Raw genomic sequence first — 12,318 nt, 5'->3', positions numbered from 1 at the left:
AATTTCAGATAGATAACATGTAAGTTTTAAGGATGCCCCAAATATTGCAGGAGGCATACTTATACTAAAACATGTTCCATTGTTCATGTAAAATTCAAGTATAGCTGTGCATTCTGTATTTTTACTTGCCGAATCTGGCAACCCTCCAGTGTTCCTTCCCATTGTGTAGCCACGGACTTGCACAGAGGGCCCCAGATCCCTGCCAGAGAGAAAGGCAGGAGGCTGTCACTTGAACCGGAGCGACAGTGACCCGAGAGTCAGACCCAAGAAAGGGTGCTGAGGGCCACACCCTCTTTTGCAGTATATCCGGGTCTCCTACGACACCAAGCCAGACTCGCTGCTTCATCTCATGGTGAGAGACTGGCAGCTGGAGCTCCCCAAGCTCTTAATATCCGTGCATGGGGGCCTTCAGAACTTTGAGATGCAGCCCAAGCTGAAGCAGGTCTTCGGGAAAGGCCTGATCAAGGCTGCCATGACCACTGGGGCCTGGATCTTCACCGGGGGCGTCAGCACGGGTAAGTGTCGGCCCTCTCCCTGGCTGTGAATGTGCAGACCCCAAGATCACTGTGGTTCACTAGGAGCTTTGGGATAATTAACATCAAGAAACAAAACATGCTGCATCCTGAGATTGACACAGGCTGGGTCCTGAGACCCTTCGCTGCAGTGCTGGCACCTGGACACACCTCTCCTTGAGATACAAAATCAAAGGAACTAAAGAGAAAGTCTCATAAAGTTATTTTTATGGGACTAAAAAATATCTATGTGTATGCACAGTTGGGACAAATTCTGGACCCAAAATATACAAAGAGACTGAAAACAAAAACAAAAACAACTGCTGCTTCTGAAGAGCCTGGAGCAAAAGCAGGGGATCAGGAGCAAAAACGGTATTGTGCGTGCCCCCTGCATGTAGCACCACCTAATAGGTGGGTAAAACACCTAAGCCACCCCTCCAGCCTCACCCCTGGACACACTCCTGATCCTCACTCCATGTAAGGAACCAGCTCACCCCACTTTGGGGAGCAAGCAAAGGCATCTGTTGTTTGTTCTCACTCCCCCTCTGCTGCAGCAGGGACCCCAGTAAAGTCTTGCCAGAATCTTGTCTGGCCTCTAGTCAATTTCTGTTGATGGGGGAAGGCCAAGAACCATGGTTGGTAACAGTAATATTTATGGCAGAAGTGAAACTTTTATGTGATATCGTGCTATTTATTTTGGTATGATCATGATAATGGTCAACATCTCTGGTACCTACTATGTGCCATTTTTTGACATGAGCACTGGACAAAGCCTCATTTTCACTGAGGTTTCTGACAATCCTTTTCCCATCACTGAGGCCCAGAGAGGTTGAGAAACATACCTGGCTGTCTAACTCTCAGCTTTAGCTGAATGCAGACAAAGGGAGACCCTTGCTTCATCCATCCTTAGGTCTTGAAAACTTGTAAAGAAAATTCCTGTACAGTTGCTTTGGTTTTTATTTTCCCTTTCCTAGGAGCTAATGTAGGATGACTAGTTTTTATGCGCTCAGACTTTCAGTGATTCAACCCTATTCTTCAGGAAGTGGAGCAGCTCAGAGCAGGGATCCCTAAAGTTCCTGAGAAGTGATTTGATGAGAGGTAAGGGGCCTGCGATTATGACTTACGGCTGCTCACAGGTGTCATCAGCCACGTGGGGGATGCCTTGAAGGACCACTCCTCCAAGTCCAGAGGCCGGGTCTGTGCTATAGGAATTGCTCCCTGGGGCATCGTGGAGAACAAGGAAGACCTGGTTGGAAGGGATGTAAGTATTTTCTCCCCAGAGATGTGCAATTTTTAAAAATCAAAGTCTTTACTTTGATGTCATTGTAGATTTCACCTGCAGTTGTAGGAAATAATAAAGGGAGGTCTCATATAGCCTTTCCCCTTTCCCCAGCAGTAACATCTTGCGAAATGATGATATAAGACTTCAAGCAGGACACTGACCCCCCAGTGCCTCAGCAGTAAAGAACCCGCCTGCCAATGCAGGAAACGAAGGTTCTATCCCTGGGTCAGGAAGATCCCCTGAAGAAGGGCATGATCCAAAATGTTGGGATGTCAGGACTTCCTTGGTGCTTCAGTGGTTGACACTCCATGCTTCCATTGCAGGGGGTGTGGGTTCAATCCCTGGTCAGGGAACTAAGATCCCATATCCCATGAGGTGTGGTCAAAATATGGGAAAAAAAAATTTTAATCACAGAACTAAGATATTGGGTTGTCATGACTAAAATATTTTTTCTAACTTAATATGAAAATTGCAAAAAAACAACAAAAAAAACTTTCAATAGAGAGGCTAGGGAAGGCAGAGCAGGTTGAAGTGCACGATTAGATAAAGTCATAGCTTCACATCCGAGTGTTTTTGCTTCACCTGTTAGTCTTATTGTCGAAGTTCTGTAGCTCTGACCTGTGCTGTGCATTTCATCAGGTGACACGGGTGTACCAGACCATGTCCAACCCCCTGAGTAAGCTCTCTGTGCTCAACAACTCACACACGCACTTCATCCTGGCCGACAATGGCACCCTGGGCAAGTACGGGGCCGAGGTGATGCTGAGACGGCAGCTAGAGAAGCACATTTCTTTGCAGAAGATCAACACGAGTAAGTTGTTCCATGTGCTTGGGACTGTCCTGCAAACCAGGCTGGAGAAGAGACTGCCCGCAGGCATTTACAGCCTTCCCCTGACTCCTCTTCGACCACAGCAAGACCCTTTCCCTTGGCCACTGACCAAATCCCCCTCCTTGAGCTGCACTAGGGTGCTTTGCCCCAAGTTCACAAGGAGCCTGGACCCGAGAAACAGCTCCACAGCCGTTGTCATGGTGACGGCATTCCCCACCATGTTGTCAGTGGTTCCCATTCCTTGTAATGACTATAGTTACTTTAAAATAATTTTTATTGGAGTATATTTGATTTACAATGCTAAGTTGATTTCTTCTGTACAGTAAAGCGACTGTTCAAACTCCAGTGATTCTTAATGTCAAACAATGACCAAATGATCTTAAAGGGTATTTTGTTGTAACCATTACTGATAAGATTGCAAAAGACAGTCTAGACCTGGGAAATGGTCACTGTAAATCATAATTAAAGGATCTGTAGGGCTGCAGTGTGGCTGGAATGAGACAGCGTGCTATGAAAAGTTGTGGATTTCCAAGGAGCAGCGGCCTGGCTGATGGCTCTCACATTTGTGCTGTCCTGGCCACGTGCGTGTTCACGCCACCCAGCCTCCTCTGGCCATGTGACTTGTGGGCTTCCCTTTGTCATCCTTTGCCCAGGGTTTTGAGTGGGGCAGGGACAGCAAAGGGGTGCTCAGTCGTCACCTCCCACAGCACGGAGCTTCAGCAGTTCAGCCCGAACCATGAAGAGCCAGCTCTCCTCTGTTTCTAGAAAAGAAGGTGATTGGGTCCCTGGAGTCCTGAAGATCTCAAATGTCAAGCCTAAGTCCACAAAGTCTTGGTCCATTTCTTCAGCATCTCTTGGGTGGTCCATTTCCCAGCATCTCTTGGCTAGAGAGCCTGCCTGGTACATACAAGACCCTCAACACATAGCTTCTGAAATGAATATAACTGAGATTAACTCTGGTAGGAGATTGCAAAGCTGTTCACAATGGGACTTCCCTGGCAGTCCAGCACTTAGGACTCCATGCCTTCACTGCAGGAGACATGGGTTCTAGCCCTGGTCAGGGAACTAGGATCCTGCATGTTCTGAGGTGCAGGCAAAAAAAAAAAAAAAAAAAAAAAAGTTCAAAATATTTAAGAATTACTGACTGTAGAAATGCATTGTGGAAGCAAACCAGAAACTCTCAATTCCCCTGCTTGAAGTTCTTAGACCTTCTTTCAACTGTGCTGGCAGTTCCTATCCAAAGTCCTTCAGAACCATGAGACCAAGGACAGATCTTCTATTCACTACCTTATTCACCGAGATCAGATAACTCCCATCACAACAGACACTGGGGAAACATGCTCAGAACACAGCCTGTCCTGGCCAGTTTGAGGGTAAAATTGTGAAGTAGGAAACTGGGTCTTTGCTGTTCTTTCACTCCCACTATCTCCCCTCCCACCCAGAATCCTGAGTTCTTGAGGCACTCCTGTCACCACCTGCCTCCCAGAGCCCACCTTCTAGTTCTGCCACCAGAGTCGGCTTGTCCTACCATGTTCAGAAGAGTCCTGTCATCTCACAGAGGCAGAGGGAGGACTCTGGGGGAAGTTATTATTTTTAAATTAATTTTTATGAGAGTGAAGTTGCTTTACAAGGTTGTGTTAATTTCTTCTGTAACAGCACAGTGAATCAGCTATACGTATACATGTGTCCCCTCTTTTTTGTTTGTTTGTTTTTTTTTTTGTTTTTGTTTTTTTCATTTATTTTTATTAGTTGGAGGCTAATTACTTTACAATATTGTAGTGGTTTTTGCCATACATTGACATGAATCAGCCATGGATTTACATGTTTCAGATCACCATAGAGCACTGAGTAGAGTCCCCTGTGCTGTCCAGTAGGTTCTTGTTAGTTACCTATTTTATACCTAGTTGTATATATATGTCAATCTCAATCTCCCAATTCATCCTACTCCCCCGCCTCTTGGTTTTTCTCTACGTCTGTGTCTCTATTTCTGCTTTGCAAATAAGATCATCTGTACCAATTTTCTAGATTCCACATATATATATGATGTTTGTGGAAACAATTTTAATCAGTATATTTTTATTGAAATATAGCTGATTCACAATGTTGTGTTAATTTCTGCTGTACAACAAAGTGTGTGTGTGTGTGTGTGTGTGTGTGTGTGTGTGTGTGTATACACATATATATATGATTCTTTATGGGAACAAGTTATTAACTGGGGAGCTAATGATGGTCCATGGCTTTGCCCTCCTAGATAACTCACTGCCTATTCCAGGCACTAGAGGCTAATCAACAGCTACTATACCTACTATAACAACACTGCACATTCATAACACCACTTGAGGTTGACAGAACACCTTGATTTGACAGCCTCACAGTTTCTTATACTTTACATCCATTGCTCCTTCAGGAGGTAGAGGAGGCCCTGGGGTGATTCACCTCTTACTGACGGTCTGCTGCAGTTCAGGGTGGCCTGGTGACCGGCCCCAGGTCATAAGGCCAATTCACGTGAGGCTGGTATTATAGAACAGAGCTCTCCTAGCACTGGTCCAGACACCATCTGCAGTGTCATTCTTGAAGGGACAGCCACCCAGAGTGGGAACATCACCCAGGACAGGGCAGCAGGGAGGTATTCTTTTAGCAAGAAGAATCTTCCATGTTTCTCGCATCTCACCCTGAAGCACCTTGTAAGCCACATGAGTGATACATACAGTTGAACCACATACGTGTTGTCAAGTTCATCATTTTAAGGCTCTGTTTTTTCCAATAAGGTTATGATGTGGGCTTTAAATAAAAGAAGTCATCACATTCTGAGGGCCTTCAACTCTCCCAGTGAAAATTAACCCTCTGTAAGTGCCTGTCCAGGGCTAAGGGTTTCCCTCTTCCGCATGTTTAAGGGGTCAGAGCAAGGGGTCAGATGGGGCCTTGACAGTGGTCTGAACTTGGATGTGGTATGTGTTGCAGGGCTGGGGCAGGGCGTGCCCCTCGTAGGCCTTGTGGTGGAAGGGGGCCCGAACGTGGTTTCCATCGTCCTGGAATATCTCCGAGAAGAGCCCCCGGTCCCCGTGGTGGTCTGCGATGGCAGCGGCCGAGCCTCAGACGTCCTGTCCTTTGCCCACAAGTACTCGGAGGAAGGAGGGTAGGAGCTCTGACCTATTAGGAAGGGTGGGGTTTGAACTGCCGAGGTCCAGAAGGAATCGTGGTATGGCTAGCCAGCCCAAAAACACAAGAGAAGGAAGGTTTTCTAGCTCTCCTCTCCTACTTCCCAGGGTCAGTAAGTGAGGGTACTCTCAGAAGTAATGTTTTTATGGGTTCTTTCTGGGGCAGGAGGAGGGTATACATTCTCTCCCAATTTCATTTTCCCTTCTAAGGTTTTCAAACTAATAGCCTGAAATTTGGGACTTCCCAGCTAGCTGTCTCAGTGGTAAAGAATATGCCTGCCAATGCAGGAGACTCAGGTTCAATTCCTGGGTCAGGAAGATCCCCTGGAGTAGGAAAAAGCAACCACTCCAGTATTCTTGGTTGGGAAATCCCATGGACAGAGGAGCCTGGTGGGCTACAGTCCATGGGGTCACAAAGAGTCAGACACAGCTTAGTGACTGAGCACTCACACAGCCTGAAATTTAGGACAAGTGTAAATGCAGCTGTTGACTGTGGTCCCTTTTGGTCTCCTGTCCTGGTATCCTGTAATATCCTCCAATGGTTAATTTTCAAACCAAAGATACCAGACAGTATCATGTTCAGCAGTCCTCAACCTTTTTAGCACCTGAGACCAGTTTTGTGGAAGACAGTTTTTTTCCACGGACAGGGGGCAGAGGGATGGTTTTGGGATGATTTAAGCACAATCATGTTGATTGTGCCCTTTATTATTATTACATCAGCTCCACCTCAGATCATCAGGCATTATGAGATCTTGGAAGCTGGGCACCCCTGACTCATACAGATTTATTCATGTGGATTTCACCTGTGTTTTCTTCTTTTTCCCATCTCCTTCAAACAGGATAATCAATGACTCCCTCAGGGACCAGCTTATAGTCACCATTCAGAAAACGTTTAATTACAACAAGACACAGTCACATCAACTGTTTGCGATGATCATGGAGTGCATGAAGAAGAAAGAGCTGGTGAGTGTTTTGAGTGGATTCTCTAGGCAGCTCCACAGACAGAATTGTTTCCTTTCTGATGCTGCCTCTGTGTGCAGGATGAAGTTGTTCCTATTTCCATTCAGGCTTTTCCAAGAGGCAGTTTACAGATCCTGACCCAGCTGGCGGTTCTGTCCATGTGAAGGAAGCAGGCAAAGCACAGGCAGGTTCTCCTCAGAGTAGGGATACAGGTGCATTGGATCTTGTGTGTGTCAGGGCACCTCAGGCCACATCCCACCAGTTCTGAGGCTGATGTCATCGGTGAGATTTAAAGTGTTAGAGTCACAGGGACTTCCCTCGTGGTCCCTATGCTTAAGACTTCATGCTTTCACTGCAGGGGGCTTGGTTGGATTTGATCCCTGGTCAGGGAACTAAGATCCCACATGCTGTGTAGTGCAGCCAAAAAGTAAAAAAAAATAAGAAAAATTAAATAAATAAAACACTGAGGAGTGACATATACCATGCTTGCAGGTGTGCTTAGAAAATTCTACCAAACACCCTCATTATTTTCTACCCTTTGCCTCCTTCAAGGGGAAAGTGAAAGTGTTAGTCCCTCAGTTGTGTCTGACTCTGCGACCCCATGGACTGTAGCCCTCCAGGCTCCTGTGTCCGTGGGATTCTCCAGGCAAGAATATTGCAATGGGTTGCCATTCCCTTCTCCAGGGGATCTTCCCATCCCAGGGATGGAACCTGGGTCTCCCACATTGCAGGCAGATTCTTTAGTCTGAGCCACCTGGGAAGACTTTTACCTCCTTAATTATACTTACAAGGAAGACGCACTCTTGTTACACAGGCACTCTTCAAAATTTTAAATCTACAAATTTCCCACAAATCTGAGTAGAGATGCCTTTGTCACTTTCAGTAGCTATTTAGATAATAGCATGCAAGTCCTGCATGGGCTCAGCTCCAGGTGGGGTGAAGAATAAAATAAGATCCAGGTGAGGATTCAAAATGCTGTCCCTTCTGGAAATCAGAAGGCCCTGATGGAAAATCCCCTTGCTCTGGGGATGGTTGTTTTAGCATTGGCCTCTGAGGTCCTTTTTTAAAACAACATTCCAATTCTCCCTCTCAATTTCCACTTTGCTTTACTTAGTCTTTTCATGATTAATCTATTTTCAGGTCACTGTGTTTAGGATGGGTTCTGAGGGTCAGCAAGACATCGAGATGGCGATTTTAACTGCCTTGCTGAAAGGTGAGCTCTCGGAAACGGCCCCTCCTGTCCATTCTGTGCTGGCCTCCCCAGGCCCCACTCTTGGCCAGGAAACCCTCCCCCTGCAACCTCCTCCCACCAGGAAATGTGTCTGCTGGGGATGGAACCCTGAGCTGGCCAGGCTGCCTAGAGTTACTGTAGTCTAAAGCCGTGGTAATATGATGAGGCTCCAAGTGGGTTCTTTGGAGGGGGACTTTTCTGGGAGGAGGGAGCAATGGACCACTGGTTCTTGATGGCTAAGAACCAGTTTTCATTGGTAACTAGCTCACGACAGGTTTCAGCTCAGAGAGGGTAAGCATGAAATGATTTTTCATTTGTGATCCCTGCGTCTCACAGCACTTCATCAGTTTTCCCAGACTCTCCTAACGACAGGCTGCCACCTGGCTGCTTGAGGGGTCACCTCCCTCCTCCACTGTGAAGGGGAGGGTGCTGGAGGAGAGAGGGGCAGAGGTCCCCTCTGGGACCCCGGCCTCCTGGCGGTACTGAGCTGGTCTCCCTGCAATAGGGGCTGGTATGCTGGACTGTGCTCCCTTTTGACCTGGAGGAGCAGCGCCCCTTGACCTGGCCTGGCAGGTGTCTGGGTGGCCCCAGAGCTCCTACCCTCTTGCAGAATAGGAAACTGGGGTCACTGGCTTCCTCCTCTGTTCCCTCTGGGAACAGAAACCTCTTTCTTGGCATGGAAAGAGGTTGCCTCCATCCTTCTCCCAGCCAGCTCTTCAAAAAAACTGAGTCACTTGGGGGCCAGAAGAAAGGGTGAGATGCTGAACCAGCCTGTGGAAGACCATGCTCTCCGCCCAGCTCCTTCCCCCACAACCTGCCACAGTCCAGGAATGAGGTGATAACTGCCCCATCTCTTGCCTTCCAGGAACAAATGCATCAGCTCCGGATCAGCTTAGCTTGGCACTGGCTTGGAACCGTGTGGACATAGCTCGGAGTCAGATCTTTGTCTTTGGGCCCCGCTGGCCGGTGAAACTAAATGTTTTCAATCTATACTGTTTGTCATGACTTTGTACAGAGGGTGTATTAGTACAAGCTGCCTTGTACTGTGGATGTCAGAAAATCTTCTGGGGTTTCTGATGACCCAATGTCTGGTCACTTCCCTGGTGGCTCAGATGGTAAAGAATTTGCCTGCAATGCATAAGATGTGATTTGATCCCTGGATCAGGAAGATCCCCTGGAGAAGGGCACAAGAACCCACTCCAATATTCTTGCCTGGAGAATCCCATGAATAGAGGAGCCTGGCAGGCTACAGCCCATGGTGTTGCAGAGTCGGACACAACTGAGCGATTAACACCAATAATGTCTAGTCATTAGGATTATTAGGAGATGTTGCTGTGTCATTTCAAAGAACCAGCACGAAATAAGAGCTCCTGGCACTAACTTCAGATTCAAACCAGTGCTCTGGAATAAAGAGCACTAAATATTTTATCATTGCTGGTGAACCTGGGTTTTTACACTTTTAGGAAGAAGAAAGAAGATTGCTCATTAAAATGAAATACAATGATTACATTGAAAGCATTGATTTTTAAACTATGTCCCATGAAACCCAGAGGGCTAGGGGACTGTGTGTGTGACCTTTGTGTGTAGTGATGTGGTGTATTTGCATGTGGTTTGGTATATTGTATATGTGTGTCTATGTGCAGTATGTGTGTAGGGTGTGAAATGTATGTGTGGATGTGTGGTGTGTGGTTTACCGTGCAGTGTGGATGTGTTGTGTGTGGTTTACCGTGCATGCAGTGTATGTCTGTGGGATCTGTGTTTGTGTGTGTGTGGTTGTACATGGGTGTGGTGTGGAGGCGTGTGTGTGCAGATATGAGCAGGCATGATGAATAGCTCTCAGCAGCCTCCTGCTCCTTCAATCAAAGCAGCTTCTTTACAACTTGTGGTTACCATGTGGGACAGGAGTAGGGGAAGGATGGACTGGGAGTTTGGGATTAGCAGATGCAAAGTGTTATATCTAGGATCGATAAACAGCAAGGTTCAACTGTACATCTCAGGGAATTCTATTCAGTCTCCTGGGATAAATCATAATGGAAAAGAATTTTTAAAATGTAATATATGTGTATATTTATAACTGAATCACTTTCCTGTACAGCAGAATCCCAGGGACGGAGGAGCCTGGTGAGCTGCCGTCTAGGGGGTCGCAGAGTCGGACATGACTGAAGCGACTTAGCAGCAGCAGCAGCAGAAATTAGCAGAACGTTGTAAATCAACTATACTTCAATTTTTTTAAACTATTTTTTTTAACAAGCAGTTTCTTTGATAGGTTTTGTGTATCAGGGCTTGGGGAAAATTTTTGTTTGCAAAATTAGGGCTCTGCTGCTTCAAAAAGGGGTTTGGAATATCTAGAGGGTTCATGTCGAGTTTGACATGAATAAGGTAAAAACCTTATTTCTCAAAACAGGCCTGGCATGTACCTTCAAAGTACATTTCATTTTCACAGTTATCCTTTATCCAATTAGTGTGAAGAATTTAAGCAATCAGTGTGTGCGTGTGTGCTCAGTGGCTTCAGTCATGTCCAACTTTCTGCAACCCCATGGACTGTAGCCCATCAGGCTCCTCTGCCCATGGAATTTTTTAGGCCAGAATACTGGAGTGGGTTGCCATTTCTTCCTCCAGGGGTAAGGAATCAGAGAAGTGTATTAAAGGAATAAGATAGAAGTTTGGGGAGTGGTTTATGCATGTTGTTTATTGAACTACACAAGTTAAAAAACACTACCACACCTTACGTATTTTAATTTCATTTTGAATCTCCTGCTTTGTCTACTCTTGGTAAAGGATTTTAGAGCAAAGTGAACTGCTCCATGAGTGGTGATGAGGCAGAGACGCTAAGACCTCCGAGACAGGGCTGGCAGGAAGGGCAGTGTCATGAGCTCTGGAGACCGTCTACTCAGGAAGAGGAATCCCAGATCTTGGTTGGTTTTTCTCTTCAAGGGACAGCTTTCTGAAGACATAGCTCTGAGTCAGCCACACCAAGAGAGCCAGGCTTTCAGTATTACAGAAAGGGCCTGACCTGGGGAACACACCACACACACAGGGTGCCTGCCTGAAGCAATGGCCTGCACCCACTTTCCTGTTACAGAAGCAATAAGCGGTTTCTAGAAAGTGTGGAAAATATAGATAAGCAAAACGAAGGAAACAATCACTCATGACCACCTCCCCTTAGAAAAATTCAGCAATACTGTCAATATTTTATAACTTCATTTTTCACTCTTATGTTGGCATTAAATTCTCTCCAACTTCCATTTTCATGCTGCTTAGTGTTCTTTGATTTCTATTATTCAGTGAATGCATAAATATGGTTTGAAAAGCAAATAACAAATCAGAGCATGCCATGAAAAGCAGAGTCCTCACGCCCACCTCTGAAAGCCCCTCAAGTGTCCCTGTGTTCTGCTTTCCAAGGGAGCTGTAGCATTTTACATTCCCTTGAGCAATGTAAAAGGGTTTCTTGACATTGGCAGGTTTTTAAAAAATTTTATCTTCTTTAATGATAAGTAGTAGTATCTCATTATGGTATATATTTAATGATCAAATATATTTTATATTCTCACTGAAGGAGGAACAAGTGTCAAATTCCTAATGTAATTCTCATTTGAGACATACATATTTTTTTCTTTATTTTTTAAATTGAAGTATGATTGATTTATAATGTTGTGTTAGTTTCACATGTACAGCAAAGTGATTCAGTTGTATATTTGTATAGATCTGTATTTATTCTTTTTCAGATTCTTTCCCGTTAATACTTATTTGTTGCTGTTATAGTTTAGTCACTCAGTAGTGTCAGACTATTTGTGACCCTGTGGGCTGTAGCCCACCAGGCTCCTCTGTCCGTGAGATTTCCCAGGCAAGAATATTAGAGTGGGTTGCCATTTCCTTCTCCAGGGAATTGTCCTGCCCCAGCAATTGAACCCATATCTCCTGCATTGGCAGGCAGGTTCTTTACTGCTGAGCCACCAGGGAAGGTTTAATGCATGTTACAAGACATTGAATATGGTTCCCTGTGCTATATATTAGGCCCTTGTTTATATTTTGTTTTTAATTGAGATATAATTGACATATGACATATTAGTTTCAGGTATACAATATAATGATTCAATATTTGTATATATTATGAAATCACTACAATGTGTCTAATTACCATCCGTCACCACACACAGTTACAATTTTTTTTCTTGTGATGAGACCTCTTAAGATCTACTGCCTTAGCAACTTTCAAATACACAACACAGAATTATCAGCTGTAGTCACCATGTTGTACATGACATCCCATGGCATTTATTTTATAACTGGGAGTTTGTACCTTTCAACAATCTTTATTCATTTTGCCCTCCTCCATCCTCCATACT

At 45.3% G+C, this 12,318-nt stretch overlaps 1 protein-coding gene across 1 annotated transcript in view; it reads left to right on the top strand.

Annotated features, from left to right (window-relative positions):
- Positions 1-12,318, top strand: part of TRPM1 (transient receptor potential cation channel subfamily M member 1) — a 62,795-nt gene that overhangs the window by 5,508 nt on the left and 44,969 nt on the right. Inside the window, exons 4-10 of the mRNA XM_065906053.1 lie at positions 302-515; positions 1,649-1,773; positions 2,434-2,605; positions 5,585-5,759; positions 6,621-6,744; positions 7,882-7,954; positions 8,838-8,938. Of these exons, the coding sequence (XP_065762125.1) occupies positions 302-515; positions 1,649-1,773; positions 2,434-2,605; positions 5,585-5,759; positions 6,621-6,744; positions 7,882-7,954; positions 8,838-8,938 (984 nt within the window). The remainder of the gene's footprint in view (positions 1-301; positions 516-1,648; positions 1,774-2,433; positions 2,606-5,584; positions 5,760-6,620; positions 6,745-7,881; positions 7,955-8,837; positions 8,939-12,318) is intronic.

Source organism: Muntiacus reevesi, chromosome 15 (genome assembly GCF_963930625.1).
Source record: "Muntiacus reevesi chromosome 15, mMunRee1.1, whole genome shotgun sequence".
NCBI classification, from domain to species: Eukaryota; Metazoa; Chordata; class Mammalia; order Artiodactyla; family Cervidae; genus Muntiacus; species Muntiacus reevesi.
Note: the sequence above shows the minus strand (reverse complement) of the source record. Positions and strands in the feature narration are given on the sequence as shown.